Below are 18,633 nucleotides of genomic sequence, written 5' to 3' on the forward strand. Positions count from 1 at the left end.
TGAGAATATTTAAGGTAGGAAACATTATTAGGTCTTCAAGTTTGTTCTTGGAGTTGAAATAAGTGAGTCCTGAGAGCCCTCTTGAATGTGATCACTGTGTCTTTGTGTCTAAGTTCAGTGGGCAATTCATTCCACATTACTGGGACCTGGTATGCAAAAGAACGCTGTCCATATGACTTGTTTTCATAGTGGGAATAATGAGTATACGACTTTCAGAAGAGGAGCGTAAGTATCTTGCTGGTGTGTACACATGGGTGAGGTCGGATAGGTATGTTGGACTAGAGTCCGACAGTGAAACGTAGCACAGAGAACAAATTTTGTGTTTGATTCTGGATCGAAAGGATACCCAGTGTAGGGTACAGAGCAGCGGGCGGTGTGCTCTGATCATGGTACTCTAAGTATGATCCAAACAGCTGTGTTTTGAACTTTTTGAAGTTTCTGGAGTAGATATTGAGAAGAACCAGACAGAATTGAGTTACAATAGTCCAGTCTTGAAAGTACTAATGAACACACAAGTGTTTTAGTGGCATCAACTGAAAGATATTTGCGAATTGAGCTGATGCATCTCAGCTCAAGATATGCAGCCTTGCATATGTTCATGACATGTTGGTGCAATGTGAGAGTACTGTCCAGAGTAACACCTAGGTTTCGTACTGATTGTGTGAATTTAATGTTGGTGCTGCTGATATTTATTGTTTGAGGTAAAGGATGTGAATGATAAAGTCTTTGTGTTGTGATCAGAATGGCCTCAGTTTTATCATCATTCATCTGCAGATGCCTATCTTATTTCCAAATAAAGGTCATTGCATACAAAAGAGAGTTTAAAGTATTGTCACTAATTGTCTAAAAAATAACAGCTGAATCAGCAGTTTCCCTTTAATTGCATTTGTCCATCAGACACCCCCAAATTTTACTTTACTCCAGTTCTGATACCAAGGTCTGTTGTTTACTCAGTCTGAACCCCCAGTTCTGAAACTAAGGTGATTTTTTTTCACTCTTAATGTTGCATCGCTAGGTGATACAAACTGAATGAGTATATTAAAAAAAATTCCATTAAATTTGCACAGTTGAAAATTCTCAAAGAAAGGGTTTGTTAGTGAAATAATATTTCCTTTCTGGCAGAATTAATGAGATCACTGGTTGGTTGGATGGAAGGTTGTAAATTACTCATCCGTCATCTTGTACACTGTTCATGCACTTTTTGAATTACCTTTCAAAGGAAAGTTACTGTAATTATTAATATTGTATAAGCATTTTACTTTTTTATTATTACAAGACAAAAGTCACAATGACATCATTTTATGTCCAATCTATCCCAGAGTTCATAGCGATACAATACACCTATATAAAAGGTTATGTCATATTAATGACATCATAATGAAATGACCATGTCATTTTGAGCAGCACAGTAAGTGTTGATTTAACAAAAGTGAACTACCTTCATACATCTGTCAATTTACCTGTTGCTCTGACGTAAAGGCCTCGTCATCACTTTGATCAGTTTGGTCTTGTTCATCTTCATCACCTGCAATGAATTAAATACAAATGAATTGAAGCCCAATACACTTTTATGAAGAAAATAGCAAATTAAAGGTTACTGTATTTAAATTACCATGAGATCACCCTATGAGCAGAGGTCATGGCAACATAACTTTGGACCACACTCAAGAGACTACCCACTTATCAGAAGCCTTGCTAAAACTTCTTCAGACCTCACTTACGAGACCACTCTGTGATCAGAGACCATGGCATCTCATCTTCACACTCCACTCAAGAGACTACCTCCTGATCAGAGACAATGTCAACACCTTGTCAGGCCCTCTCAGATCACCCACAACCCTGATTAGAGAAATTGGCAGTACCTTTTCAGACCCCACTCAAGAGACTACCTCCTTGTCAAAGACCATGTCAGGCCCCTGTCAAGAGGCCACCCCCAGATTAGAGACCTTGCCAGTACCTTTCAGGACCCAGAGACCACAAATGATCAGAAGTAACCTTACCCAACATCAAAATAGTTTATTTTTAACACAGTATCCTCTACATAACAGGACACCACCTTGATCAGTGAAGAATATGTTGGCTTCCTAAAAGGTAGAACAGCAGTAGTGTGATTTATCAATGTAAAGTCGATCATTCTGTATTTATTAAACATAAAATTTATTCCACTGAATAATATAATATGCTGTGTTTTCTTGAAGATGTGCAACTGCATGAATCCCTGTTCAATTTAAGGAAACCTTAAAAATAGAGAATGAATGAAAATCACAGTTTACTAAGAGTAGAGGAATCAATTAATATTCACAAGATCATGTAAGTAACTGGTTCCTCAACCAACCACCATATAAAATAGCTCATAGTCACTTTTTGCAACTGACCAATCAGATGCCTTTATTGATTATCCATTTATTAAAAGCATTTTATCAACTTCACTTCTCAAGGTGGTACAATGGGGGACATGCAGTTTTCGTATTCAATCATGTCGCTTCAATGACATGTAGTTCTATGACATCATTGTATTACATGACGTGCTAAAAATGAAAATGAACAACTTAAAGTTTTATCTTTATTAATCAAACATTTATCATTCACATCTGCTGAATTATATTAAATGATGTTTACTATCACATTTGCTAAGCACAGCTATAACGTCATGTATAAGCTATAATCTACCCATCTTGGAAATATTACTGCGGCCTTGTGTTTGATCTCTAAACACTGTCACGGGGTTAGTGTAGAACTCTTACACAAGGTTAACATGACCAGCAAGAGAACAGAAACTTGAGTTGGCAAAGGCGACAGTCACATCACTTAACAAAGGATTGCCATTATTACACATATATGTTAAAGGTTTGTTCAAGGATCAAAAGGAAGTCCACGGGGTGGACAAGGCATGTTCTTATCTATTCCCACATTGATAGACAGCAAGAGGGACATTGTCCGCTAAGTTTGATTGGACTGGTCCACAGCCATACCCAATCAAAACTTGAGATAGAGGGCATGATTACAATTCAGACCAAAATGAGATCTCTCGAGCTCACAAGATTAATTCAGTATTTGCCTGAAAGGATTGCAGATCAATAGGATTTACTCTGAGAATGAAGCCACTCATAATCTGGCAGCAGAACTTAGAGGTAGAGTCTAAGGAAAGACAAGGCTTCAAAAAGGTCAGTAAGTTATTTGCTCGATTTTTGCAAAATAATAAGGCATCATAATTGTAATTATGTGTAGTATGTACACTTAATTACTAGGATCATTTAGTATGCAGAATTACCTTTGTAGTGTTCATTTACATGCGTATTTGAGAAATGGGCTTGAGCCTTACATAGAGAATTATTAGATGAAAGGCAGAATTATGCAGATTGTTAGCTTCAGGTCAGAATTAATTTTGTAATTCACTATTAGGTTACTTCATAGTAAACCAGTGCATTTATTAATACGTTATGTTAAAATTTACACATGCTTGAATTGTGAATGTGGAAAATGGTTAAGTATGTAAGATTAGTTACTATGGACATATGCATATATCAGAGCATGGATATTTGAATATTTGTGTACTTTGTATGAGTGTAAGGTAAAGAAATGCATCTAATTATTTTGATATTGTTTATTATAATGGGAATACGAATATGTACTGATGTGATGCAATTTACTGATGTATGTATAAGAAGTAATTGATACCGTGCTGTATTATGACATTTGTTTTACCATACAAGTAACATATATGGGTATCTCGATGTGAATGAATGTGTGACCGAAGAAATTTAATAGCCGTGATCTGCTGATAGGGTGTGTAGTGTGGGATGATAAGGGTAGGGAAAAAGATTGTACCGTCATTGTGTTTTCACAGAAAGTTTATTAGGGGACAGAGAAGTTCTGCTTCCAATGGGTCCCAAGTCTTCAAGAGCTGGAGAGAAAATTGAGACTGTAGCTGAGACAGTCGAAGTTGACGGAAGTCTAGACATGGGGGAGAAAGTGGAGGAGGAGGAGGAGGAGTTCAGAGAAAGTCGAGGAGGAGGAGAAGGAATGTGGAGAAAGTTTAGAGAGGAAGAGAAAGAATTGGGAGAAATAACAGAGTGTGTGAGTGTGTGTGTGATTTAGATTTTTAATGCAGCTTTAACAATTTGTCAATTATATTGCTAAGATTTCTGCAGTGGGACAGTTTATAGTGATATCTAGCACTAGGGCATCATGCTGCAGACATGTAGCATGATGTCTCACCCAGTCACATTATCTTGACACCAAGCCAACTAGTCCTAACACTAACCTCTTAATGCTGAGCGCCAAGAGAGGCAGCTGTTAGTACCATTTCTGTAAGTCTTTGGTATGACTCGGTCAGGGATTGAACCCTCGACCTCCTGCATCCGAGGCAGACGCTCTAACCACTAGGCCACTGAAGCGGTCTATAAGATGGAGAAAGGATACAACAGATGAGTAGAAATACAAGGACAGATGGAAATCAATATTACACTGCTAATCAAGTGATGCAAAAGGCTTATTAAAGGGTCAAGCGGAAGAAGTGTAATTGGAAACTCTGGTCATTTGATTACTGAATTGTTATTAAATTGTTATTCATTGAATTTTAACCTCATTTGGTATATTTAACCATCTAACCATTGGCATTGTTAACTGGGGGCTAGGAGCATTACATCTATCTTTCACTAAATTTAACTTCCAACAAGACAGAGCCTGGGTGGGACTTTTATAATAGTTTAAATACAATATTGGGAGTACCCCACCCTAGTCATATACTTCCTCACATTTACTTAAAAAACACTCTTCTCATAAAATCTGCCCCCTCGCACCCGCCAAAAAACATATTAACACCTGTGTTATGAAAATGATCTTATAAAAATATGACAAATATATATAAAGTCTAGTTAAGAAAATAGAGACTGTTACAGATTAAATATGTGGATAAACCCAACTGTCAGATAAATAGATTAAAGTGAAATTTTGAGAAAGTTCTGCCAAGATGTTACAAGGTTTAGAAGACTTAGTACTTGAAAACACTTTGATGAATATTGCAGATGTTGGTTCAATGAACAGCAACCAAAACATCCCACTTAAGTTCACCTCCTTCCAATTACATCCTCTGTAACCTAGTGTACTTAACCAAGAGAAGCAACCTGTTTTAAATAAAACCACACTTCCATATGAATATGTACGTATATGTACAGAGGAAATATTGTAAAGACATCCAACATATAATTTGCAAAATTCAGTCTTTACTCCACTGTTGCAAAAGCAGTTAAAAAAGTAATGTTTATCTTTGAACTAGCAATGGAAGCCCAGAAAAATATCCACTTTTTTCAATTTTTGTGCACCCTATCAGTCTTTCCCAACCCCAAATCCCTAAAGTCCCCTCCAGGACCTGAAATTTAACTGAAACAACTGATAGCTGGATGAGCAGACCAACATAACACATAGATGGGAACACTGAAATAAATAAAAAAGTCACACTTTATTTTACGCAAGTGCAGGTATACACAGGCTCCTCCCTACACTGTAACCAAGTGTAGCACCATCCCTCATCTCAGGTACAAAATTCTTTGCCAGGGAGCCTAGGACAACGAAACTTTAAGCCGGAAAACCAAGTTTCCTAATGTGAAAGCCCAACTGAGCAAATGAAATTATTATTTTAAAAAATATACTGGAATTCTAGACATCTTCTGTCAGCGAATATTTGATTATTAAATTGTTGCTCTTAGTACCTACAGTAGAGTGCCTGAATTCACTCCATAAAATTCCAAAGTTAAGTGTGATAGGTGATTGTTCCCTACATGAAGCCACATTAATCCTCACATGTTTTGACATTTAACGATATGCAATCACACTGCATACTACCGGTCTCTCAAGGTAAACCCTTAAAGAAACAAGACTCAAACAGTCTTGCTTTTTGTCATGACATCAACATATGCGCTCAGATGGCCTAAGTGATTAGATCATCCACCTTGCATGCAGGAGGTGGCAGATTTAAACTCCAGAAATGGCATTAGCAGCTGACTCACTTGGCATTCAGCATTAATGGGTTAGTGTTAGGACTGGTTGACCTAGTATGATAATGTGACTGGGTGGGACTGGTTGACCTAGTGTCACGATAATGTGACTGGGTGGAACACGATGCTAAATGTCAGCAGCATGGCACCCCACGCATCACTATAAACTATGACAATGCAGACATCATAGCAATAGGACTCAAATTATTAAAGCTGCATTAAAATTGAAAAAAAGAAACCACACATCTGTTGTTCAGCATACCTAACGGCTATGATCTAATATTATGCTTCCTCGTTAGTTGAAACAGGAAATCACTGCAGAGCATCTGACAGTTGCTTCTACTGGCTAACTTTAGCCAGAGGACCATGGGAAATTTCAATAACCAAACCAATCACAATTCTTGTTGCATTCTATATGGTCTATTAAAGATCAAAACAAAATCCCACATGGAAGGTTTGCAGTTCATTGACAGTTTACACACAGCATTAAAAATATCAGATACACAAAAATGTTCAGATAAATGCATTAGGGCTACTAGAACATTCACTGGCAAAAAGAAAGTTTTTTAAAAAAAAGGAAACTGTTGGATTATCTTTTTTTTTTGCTAATATGTATTAAACTGCACACTTTTCCTTATTTTCATTACAGCAATCTTTGGGGCCAATCCACTAAGTATCCAAGTAACCAGAAAAATCTACTGATCAAGTGTATTAATTTTCTAAGCTGGTTGCCCAGGACAAGCAAGCATTTTCAGCATTTTTCTATTGCTGCTCATTTACTGTAACACAGTATACCATGACCACTTACAACATGGTCCACATGTATGGTTCCCCTAAACAACAGCAAGGACTCTCGAATAAATAACATGGGCTCCCATGAACAATGTGACCTGGTACAGCAAGGACCCACATGTAACATGATACAAGATGACGCTACTTATAACATGGTCCACTTTTATGGCTCCCCTAAACACTGAGTCTCATACAACATGGGTTAACACGAACAATGTGACACAGTACAACATGGACCCCACTTAAAACGTGGTGTACTTGTATGGCTTCCCTGAACAATGTGACCCAGTGTATGGTGACCCAAACTGACAGAACACTTTTCATTCAGGACCATCATAAACCATGGGATGAATGTGTGTCAAGTTTCATGGCAATCCTACAGTGTTAACACATTAAGCCCTTGTGACGAGCTTAAGTGGCAGGAGGTAGTAGCCTACTGCCGAGCTCTGCAGCGTCAATGTCATGTATGATACACTCAAGTGGGTGGTATTAAAGAAAGGTAGACAGATGTAGCTCTACAATCATACCAAATAATCTGGAATTTCAAGTTGCACTACAAATACAGAGAGAAAAACCTTATTTTTTGGACATGATTTTTTCCTACTCAAAATTCGCCTGTTGTCAGAATCTGATTTTGTGTTCAGATTTTAGACTTTTTGGTCTCAGATCTAAGGCACACTGGTATGAACCTTTGCAAGAAGTAGGATAAGATCGGCATTTGGAATAAAGAGTGGTCTTGATACAAAAATAATGGCTCCGTTAAGAATTTTTTATAAAAAAAAAAAAACTTTTATGCTTCTGCTCATGCGCGAGCCAAATAGCCAATGAGAACTGATTTTTTTAACACAACTAGGTATTATGTTATTGGAAGATCATCTGGAAGTTGGTGTTTTACGATGTATTCAGAAATAGCTTTCAAAATGTGTTCCCTACTTGAATTTCAGATGAAAACGACAAAAACCTCCAGGGGTTAATGTGTTAACATACTTGTGACAAATAATGGATAATAGATCATCCCATAAGCTCTTTTGGTCAATGACCAGTAGAGGTAGAAATCAAACGTGCAATATACAAATTTCACATGGTATTCACCAAGTATTATTCCATTTATAATTTAAATACACTACAAAAGAAGTCTGTGAATTTATTCATTTAGTTCGTATTTAGGTTCTAATGACACTTTTTTAAAAACCATACACTGTCATTAATCAGCACTTTGCTAGACCAATTATCCCAAAAACAATATGGCAGATACCAAATCCTGGACTTCAATGGTTGCATTATGGTCTATTTTTGCTGTGTGGTTTTCAGCTATTTCTCTCATATCTAGCTAGAAGCAGTTATTCCCACCACAAGCTCTTTAATCAACATTAACCAAAGATAAAACCCTGACTAATGACATAAAGCATTGGTAGCCATATGCCAAAATTATTATTGTGTTCCTAAATTATACAACCTAGAGCTACTAGGCTAAATGTTCTGGGTTTGTTCTCAGTTTTATAATCAACGAAATTATCATGCATAAACAACACTATCAGTACAACCAATTACACTCCCCTGAAAAATGATATCAAAATGTAGAAATTATTCAGTAATGTAAATCATTCTTCTATTCAACAGGGTAAACTAACTATGTAATCAAAGAATATTAATGTAATGCCACCTCACCCAATTTAACCAAAGACAACAAAGCTTGAAATATAGGTCATACTGATCTACATTTGATGGAAGGTTGTTGTTCTTATGAGGCACTGAAACACATATTTGTGTGACTTTGCAGAAAATGATTTGATGATGAAATGACAGATAAACTAATGAATGGATTGATGATAATTTACTGATAAAAGCTTGATGGATAGATGGTGAACTGACAGATAAACTGATGCAATGAGAATAAACTGACAGACAAATAATGAATTACTTATCAACTAATGGATGACAAATTAATAGATAAACTGAATGATGGACCGATGAACTGATTGATGGACATGAGTACCACTAAATACCCCTTTAAAAGAATTAAAAATACATATATTAAAGAAATTGCAGTAATAACATTGCTTGAAAGAAAATAAATGATATCCAGTCTAATTCAGAATTAGTACAATGCATAGCAAACAAGTACAGTAACATCAAAATGTGACTGGACACAGTACCATAAGTATTGAGGAATATTAACAGAAAATCCTCATACACCTATACCCTAAATAAATCACCCGCGATGGGGTCTAAAAACACACACACATAGGCAAGCGTACGAGTTACTGAGGGTCCTCTAAAAATTTTATGAAAAGGATGGATATCGATAGTGCGAATGGGGAGAAGGGCAAATAAAATGGCTGGATACTCGTTCTATAATCTTACTGGGAATAACCATCAGTAAATAGGTTCCAGTGAAGTTGTTCACTTTTCTGTATAAATAATCATTATTATTTAACATTCACTGCAACCTTTACAACACCTTTCTCAACAATTAACTCTATTTGTGAAACAAAGCTTTCCACACACCGAAGACCACCGTTCACTTGGTTCCCTTGCTATCCTGAAGTAGGATAAAAATCCGTTTATTAATTTTATAAACTTTAATCATTTCATTTTGAGATATTTTTTAAAATAGATTTCAGTAGGTCACTTGAAACAAGTTGATTGATCACCAACTCTAATGCAGATAAGATTTTTTTATCCCTTTACTTGATTTCATGCAAAAGACGTAAATAACATGATAATAAGAGGTGTACTTGTAACTGATGGTAATGATTCAACAAACACGATTTTGGAGATCAACAGTCAATGCCTAATTAGAATCTTATAGAAATGCTCGCAGGCATTGCTGTGATGGTCAAAATGACACATTTCATGTTTCAAATATGGTATTTATGTTGATTTCTCTGAAACCGAATTAAAAGATAAAACTGAAACAAAAATTTCACTTGTCAAGACTTATTTAATTAGTATTTATTTCTTAAAGTGTTACCAGTAGGAATTACAAAAAGTTTAATTCATCAATATTTCATTGTATAGTTATGTACAATGTATTGACAAAATTTTAAAAATATGTGAATTCTTATTAAAGTCCAGATTGTCATGATGCTGATTTAAATTTCTGGGCACCAAACGCTGTTTCTGATGACAAAGTTAGCCACATGTCAAGGCTTAATTTAGCAATGATGATCAGGATTTTATTCACTTTCATCAAGTAAGGGCCTATTTAGGGGTAGTTTTTATAGAACAAAATGGGATTCACACCTTCCCTCACATTATAAGAGGATTCACGAGTTATCTAAGCATTCTAAAATGTGTAACTGTGTAACTTGACATCATAATAAACATGTCTTTAAAGGATTACACTTTAGCACCATTTCAATAGAAGATATACCAGTATAACATCCTGGTGTTCCTTTTTTGTCTGTATGAGATACACCAGTATAATTTCCAGTGTTCCTTTTTGTTGGTATGAGATACACCAGTATAACATTCAGATGTTCCTTTATTGTTGGCATGAGATACACCAGTGTAACATCCAGGTGTTCCTTTTTTGTCTGTATGAGATACAACAGTATAACATCCATTGTTTCTTTTTCTGTCGCTATGAGATACACCAGTATAACATTCAGATGTTTCTTTTCTGTTGGTATGAACACCAGTGTAACATCCAGGTGTTCCTTTTTTTGTCAGTATGAGATATACCAGCATAACATCAAGGTGTTCCTTTTTTGTTGGTATGAGATACACCAGTGTAACATCCATTGTTTCTTTTTTTGTCCCTATGAGATACACCAGTATAACATTCAGATATTCCTTTTTGTTGGTATGAGATACACCAGTGTAACATCCAGGTGTTCCTTTTTTTGTCGGTATGAGTTATACCAGCATAACATCCAGGTGTTCCTTTTTTGTTGGTATGAGATACGCCAGTCTAACATTCAGGTGTTCCTTTTTTTGTTGGTATGAGGTACACCAGTATAACATCCAGGTGTTCCTTTTTTTGTCGGTATGAGATATACCAGTATAACTTCCAGGTGTTCCTTTTTTGTTGGTATGAGATACACCAGTGTAACATCCAGGTGTTCCTGTTTTTTATTGGTATGAGATACACCAGTATAACATCCAGGTGTTCCTTTTTTGTTGGTATGAGATTTACCAGTATAACATCAACCATATATACTCTCAATTTAGAAAAAAATAAAGGCCTGGAAGAAAGGGGGTTGGCTTATCTGCGGGCCAAGTTCTAAACTTGACAGTTTTTAGGTCTTTTTGTTGACTACTGTAATGGCTGTAAATCTTGGGACATGAAAAAATATTTTTTCCTTGTCACGAGACATAGGCATGTAAAAAAAAAAACTTTTGGTGATCCAACAATTATTAAACTGTTATAATGTACTATGATTGATTTTGTTATTATTTTGCATGTGCATATTTTCTGATCTCTCCAACACGAAATTCAACACAGGGTATGAACAAGCCATGGGGATACACAGCCTGGGTGAGACGAATGAAAATGGAGAGAGATTTGCAGACTTTTGTGCACTGAACAACCTGGTCATTGGGGGTACCATCTTTCCCCACAAGAGAATCCACAAGAACACATGGATATTACCAGATCATGTGACAGAAAATCAGATTGACCACATCTGCATAGCTGAGATGTTCAGAAGATCCATGCAAGATGTGAGGGTCAAGAGGGGAACAGATGTGGCATCTGACCACCACTTAGTTGTCGCAAGGCTGAAGCTTTAGCTGAAGAAGAACTGGATGGGCATAAAAGAGAAGAAAACAAAGTATAATATCAGCCTGTTGAAAGATGCAAAAATTAAAGAAGAATACAGACTGACGCTTAACAACAAGTACCATGTGCTACAAGAGCTTCTTGAAGATGAGGAAGACATTGCAAACAACAGATGGCAAAAAGTTAGAGAGGCAATAAAATCAACATGCCAAGAAGTACTAGGCCCCATGAAGCACCAGCAGAAAGAATGGATTTCAGCCGAAACATTGCACAAAATCCAGGAGCGTAAACAGAAAAAAGCAACAGTAAATAGCAGTAGGACAAGAACTAAAAAAGTAAAGGTATAAAAAGAGTACACTGATGCCCACAGAGAAGTGAAAAGAAGCATCAAGATAGACAAGAAAAACTATGTTGAAGGAATGGCAGCAGAGGCAGAAGAAGCGACAAGTGGAAACATGAAGCTGTACGACATCACCAAAAGCTGTCTGGCAAGTACAGCAAAACAGAGACCCATAAAGGACAAGCAGGGAAAGACCATAGCAAGTACAGAACACCAAATTAAGAGATGGACAGAACATTTTGAAGCACTGTTGAACAGGCCAGCCCCACTAAATCCCCCAGAAATCCACCCAGCCAACACAGATCTCCCCATAAGCTGTGACAATCCCACCAGAGACGAGATCAGGAAAGCCATCACCCAGCTGAAGAACGGCAAGGCAGCTGGACCTGATGGCATCCCAGCAGAAGCCCTCAGAGCAGACTTAGATGCTTCAGTGGAAACGCTATACCACCTCTTTGAGAAGATCTGGGAGGAAGAAGAAATACTGACTGGAAGGAGGGACACCTCATCAAGATCCCAAAGAAAGGCGACCTCAGCAACTGCTCCAACTACAGACGAATCACACACTTATCAGTACCAGGGAAAGTCTTCAACAGGGTCCTTTTGGAGAGGATGAAGGAGGCCATTGACCCACAGTTACGAGATGAGCAAGCGGGCTTCCGGCAGCGTGGACCGAGAGACACTCTGGAAACTTCTTTGCCACTACGGCATCCCAACCAAGCTGGTGAACCTCATCAAGAACACTTACAATGGAATGTCCTGCAGAGTCATTCATGCAGGACAGCACACAGCTTCCTAGTGCAGACTAGCGTGAGGCAAGGCTGCTTGCTGTCACTGTTTCTTCATTCTCACCATCAACTGGATTATGAAGATGTCCACCAATGGGCAGAGAAATGGGATCCAGTGGACACTGTGGAATCAACCTGAGGACCTGGACTTTGCCGATGACCTAGCACTCTTGTCCTATAGTCAGCAGCAAATGCAGGACAAGACCAACGTACTGGCAGCCATGTCAGCACAGGTTGGCCTCAACATACACAAAGACAAAACCAAGATCCTCAAGATCAATTATGCCTGTAACAACCCAGTCACACTGCAGGGAAGTCCCCTGGAAGAGGTAGAGTCCTTCACATACCTGGGCTACATTATCAACCAGCAGGGTGGTACAGACGCAGATGTCAAGGCAAGGATCGGAAAGGCAAGAGCAGCTTTCATACAGCTCAAGAACATCTGGAGCTCCAAAGAAATTTCCTTAACTGCTAAGATCAGACTGTTCAACTCCAACGTGAAGTCAGTCCTACTGTATGGAGCAGAGACCTGGAGAACCACCAAGTTGACTGTAAAGAGAGTTCAGACCTTCATCAACAGCTGCCTAAGAAGAATTCTCCAGGTCTTCTGGCCAGACACCATCAGCAACTCCAACCTGTGACAGAGAACCTCCCAGCTTCTGGAAGAGAACAAGATCAAGAAGAGAAGGTGGGGTTGGATAAGACACACCCTATGTAAGCAGCCAACCAACATTACCAGACAGGCATTGAAATGGAACCCTCAAGGTAAGCGGAGAAGGGGACGACCAAGAAACACCCGGCAATGCGACCCTGAGGCGGACATCACTAAGATGGGTCACACCTGGAGTCAGCTTGAAGGGATGGCACAGGACAGGAGCCTCTGGCGATCTTCTGTGGGCAGCCTATACCCTGGCAGGGGTGACGGGCAAAACTAACTAAACTAACCAACACAAAATTAAATAAAGGTAAATACAGACTTCATAATTCACGAGCCAGTTGAGTTTACCCAGGAGACCAGGCTGAACTATAATGTACAGTACTTCCACAGAGCAAAGCCTGCATAGTGTCACTTAAAACCTTATTTATTCCCAAACATATTAAATGCAGATTATGCTTTATTCATAGTTTCAATCAGATTGCATTTTTCCAGATAACAGTCCTTAATAGCTGTTTCATTTACGTTGAATCACGTGCTCACGAGTTACTCATTTTTAAAGATATAAGCAATCCTACAAACTGAGGTAATATTCTTTAAAAGGTACGCACGTTTCATTGTACAAGGCACATAACCAGCATAATTTACATGTTCACAAAGAGTGGTAACAATAAAGGCTAAAATTCTCATATAGATCAACATCAATCAATTTTAGTTTTGTATTTTGGCTGAACAAACATCATAACTTTACACACAATGGAAAGCTTGATGTTTCCGCATCTCCTATGTTGATAGTCAGCAAATTTGTCTTTCGTTCTGTGACAGCAGTAGAGGCCAGTTAATCATTAAAACCCCGAAACTGAATTGTGTTAAGAGGGAATTTTGACAGGCAACTATACCAGTACATTGATGTGTAACTGCCTTTTATTCCATAATATTAGCATGATTACCGTAGTTTTGCAAAACAGAATGTAAGGCATACTTATGAACTTTTCAAAAGCCAAGTAGGGAGACTGAATAAAAAAGACAGAGATTGGGACTTAAAATCAGGAAGTTTCTCGTGGCATTTTTAAATCCTTGTTTTCACTAAATATTGATAAATCTTCCCAATCCAATATGAGTAAAATTCGCAAAAAGACTAGACATTTCTCCTTGTGACATGTCCTATTTTCATAATCTGGTCAGCTGTGGTCAAAGTGCACAAGAGCTAAAAATTAGTCTTAGATAAACAAGCAAGAAAACCAGCGTGACTAATTAAAAGTTAATCCTTACTGATGCAACTATTTTGTGAAAACGATTGGCCCTCCATCGTAATTCAAAGAAACCATATTCTGCACTAATGTGTTACACAAGCACTAGCAACTGATTGGCAAATAAAGGATTCCCAGTTTTGTTGAATTAAAGGTACCTAAATAGGCAGTCTAATGGTATATCGCATATGTGGCAACTATTTTCTCCTCATATATCCGACCTTATTCCCTTATTATCAACCCGTAAAGCATTTAGTATTCTTTACTATAAAACATGTATTCTGAATTAGTTTTTGTGGGAATGGTGCTATAGCATATGGAGTTACAGCATTCATAGTGATCACTCTTGGATCGAAATTAACTGTGGACTATTTTTTTTGTTCTGGTTTATTTTTTTATTTCTGTAGAATTAAAAAAATCATTAATTTATGTGAATACTGTTTAAACTTAACATTCTATTTAGTGAAGAAGCGAATTCTTTCTAGTAAAGTAATTATTTTGTCACAACAATAATTCACAGGTGATACAACAGAACAAGTAGGACTTCTCTTGCTTAGAAAAAATGAAAATCGAAGACAACGTAATAATCGGGAGTTCTTTGCAAAAATTAAAAGATATGAAATTGGGAGGTAGGCGTAGAGCGACCCCAAAAATCGGGAGCATTTTTCCCCCTTCTGGCCTGAAAGTTGACAGGTACGGTGTAAGGTCACTTACATCAAAGCAAACTACAACTCAGCTTTTGCAGTATTAGCATAATTTTTGAAGCATTATTTCTGAAACTTCATTATTGTATTTTGGTGATATCATTAAAGTTTAGCGCAATGATGCCCATGATTTGTCTCCATGGGATGTACTTAATTCAGCGCGTAATCAAACCTACTATGTACATGCGGTGGTGTCATTATATAAATATGTACAGTAGCCTAATTGCGAGCATTGAATCGAACCATATCATCGTTCGTTGTGTTGTCATACTGGGATTACATTTTAATGAGTTAGGTATTTACAATTTCAAAGTAAAGTAAAAACGTAGTTACCGGTGCACTGATATAAAATGTCCAAAGCAATAATGCATAAACAAAAAATAATCGAGTCAAAAGGGAGAGGTAGTGTTACAGCAATTCGTGATTGCTAAAGTCTTGTCATCATTCGATCAGATTATACACAAATATAAATTACGCAGAAACAATAAGAAAACAGAAAATTAAATAAATTACTTAAGTATACATGTAATTTTATGAAATGAAAGTTTGCTTAAATAAACACATTTAGAACTTACCTCGTGCATCTTGAGATGTCTCGAAGTTGTGGGTCAACTTATACGCGGGTCATGCACTTTTAAGTGTTTATACCTGTTCAGTTTGGGGGGTCGGCCTATACGTGAACGGGCTTATATGCGATCATATATGGTAAAACAAGAATTTTTAATTGGCATTTATTTAACTGAATAAAATATGACTTCTTATTAGATGCTGAGACTTTCATGATTTTGATTCAAATTTCCAGGTATGTACCACCATATTTTGAAGAAAACAGAAGTGATTTATTATAGGTTTCAGTTACCTATTTTGATCACAATTTTCTCTATCTTCAACAAATCATGATCAGTGTTCATGGCATTTTCCAGTTAAAAAATTGGGATTCACGCCTGACCCCATGTTATAAACTGGCTTGCAATTTTTTAAGGGAGTGGTCTAGTTTAGGAGGAGCTACAGCAAAAAGCTTGTGCTAATGGACAAACAATGGACAACGGCCATCAATTAAGCTTTTCAAGTCTATGACCAGGACAGCTAAACATGACATGGTGGATCATGTCCCATCAAAGTTTCATGGTGACTGTCTTGTAGGTGGAATTTAAAAATCCTTAGAAACATTACATCTTTTCTCAAATTAACCGACAAATGACCTCCTTTTACAGTCCCTCCTACGAATTTGTGATTCACTGACAAATGCATAAAAGGTCACTTTGAAATGATCATGCAGTTCTTATTTGTTTTCCTGGATTTACTCAACCTAATCAAATAACAGCCTTGAGGTTACAGACTGAATACACACAAATTCTACAGTCAACAAAACAAACCCATTCATATCCCCACTTGAAGAGAAACTTCAGGAAATTTAAAATAAAGGACCATTAAAAGATAGCTTTGTCTGCCAATACATTAGTCACTGTTGTATGTACCTCAGTTCAACACTCATAAAGGTTTTAAAAAGTTTATGCAAGATTCAAATACAGAGAGTTTGACTTTGCAAAAACACCTAATCAATATTGTTTCAATTAAGTATGGATATACAAAACAACTGTCTTTCAAATGAATAACCCTGTAATTGCTGAAGAAAACAAATCCAAATGTCTCAAAGCTCAAAGCCAATGGTAATTCTGCCTAATTTATCGCATACTTTGCCCCAATTATCTACTCAGCATGAATTGGCTTGATAGATGAGGTTGTAAGGTCCACTAATACAGAACACTGATCTTCATCAGAGGTATCTTCATTTTTCCAGTGACCTGTTTTGCATACCAGATGAGGAAGTGTAACTCAATTCTACTTTCTAGCCTCTATTTATTGTCACGTCTATTACCTTATGTTGGTTCATACTTGAGGCAGGCTCATGCAATGTGATTCAATTTTTTTTCCAATTTAGTTCACAACTTTTGCACTTTGATGGGGTTTTAACATGTCAGATATTGAGACTGCCTGCTAAATGCATTGAGCAAGAGACAGGTGGTCACGTGTCTGGTTCACATTTGTGTGTGTGTGTGTGATCTGGATTTTTAATGTAGCAACAATTTTTCAGTCATACCACTACAATGTCTGCAGTGTGGCAGTTATAGTGATGTTTAGCACTGGGGCATCATGCCACAGACAAGTAGCATCATATCTCACCCAGTCACATTATCCTGACACCAGACTGACCAGTCCTAACACTAACCTCTTAAAACATTAACCACTGGAGGTTTTTGCCATTTTTGCCAGAAAATCGAGTAGGAAAAACATTTTGAAAACTATTCTGAATAGACTCGAAAACACCAAATCCCCGGTCATCTTTCAATAAAATACTGCCTAGTTGTGTTAGAAACATCATTTTTCATTGGCTATTTGACTCGCGCATGAGCAGAAGGGTAAAAGTTGGACTTGTTATTTTTTTATTTATTTATTTTATTGCTAAACGAGCCATTATTTTTGTATGGAGACCACTCTTTATTCCAAATGCCCATCTTATCCTACTTTTTGCAAAGGCTCATCTGTCTGTTTGCAGTTCATACCGGTTTGCCTTAGATCTGAGACCAAAAAGTCTAAAATCCAGACACAAAATAGGATTCCGACCACGGGCAAATTTTGTGTTAAAAAAGTCGGGTCCAAAAAATGTGGTTTTTCTATCTGTATTTTGTAGTGCAACTAGATATTCCAGATTATTTGGTATCATTGTAGAGCTACATCTGTCTACCTTTCTATAATACCATCCACTTTAGTGTATCATGCATGACCATGACGCTACAGAGCTCGGCAGTAGGCTACTACCTCCTACCCTGTAAAGTCGTTGCTAGGGGTTAATGTGTTAATACTGAATGCCTAGTGAGGCAGCTGTTGGAACCATTTTTTAAATCTATGGTATGACTCAGGTGGGGTTCAAACCCGCAACCTCATGGCAGATTGGCAGCACCTTAAAAGCCCCTCATGCCATGATGCAATCTATCCATTTTGGTCAAATTATGCCGTGTGGCACTTGGAAGGTCTCCAAATATTTTATTAAAAAATGGTGTATGTATCTGACAGCAAACAGTCTTCACACACAGATGCTTTTGATGAAATTCAATTCAAATGTTGCTGAGAAGTCATCTGATGCATACATGCCGTATCACAGGTTGTCACACGAAAAACACCATCTATGACTCGCAAACCTTTCTGATACATCTGTATTTATTATAAAAGAAGATTTCCAATATATCCTATGAAAAGAAAAATGAGACTTTCCACACCATGATACATACTCATAACCCCTCTAAACATTCAATAGTCCTGATTGCATAATTTCACACTAAATTTCACCTCTGGGTAGTTTCTACAGCTGACTGTCATTAAG

At 37.3% G+C, this 18,633-nt stretch overlaps 1 protein-coding gene across 3 annotated transcripts in view; it reads right to left on the reverse strand.

Moving 5' to 3' along the window:
* LOC149795716 (uncharacterized) overlaps positions 1-18,633 on the reverse strand; it is a 143,679-nt gene that overhangs the window by 95,631 nt on the left and 29,415 nt on the right. For all 3 annotated transcript variants that reach the window (XM_089965610.1, XM_089965609.1, XM_089965608.1), the window contains exon 3: positions 1,461-1,525. In XM_089965610.1, coding sequence (XP_089821736.1) covers positions 1,461-1,525 — 65 coding nt within the window. The remainder of the gene's footprint in view (positions 1-1,460; positions 1,526-18,633) is intronic.

This window comes from Sinohyriopsis cumingii, chromosome 7 (assembly GCF_028554795.1).
Source record: "Sinohyriopsis cumingii isolate HCF-2022 chromosome 7, ASM2855479v2, whole genome shotgun sequence".
Classification (NCBI taxonomy): Eukaryota; Metazoa; Mollusca; class Bivalvia; order Unionida; family Unionidae; genus Sinohyriopsis; species Sinohyriopsis cumingii.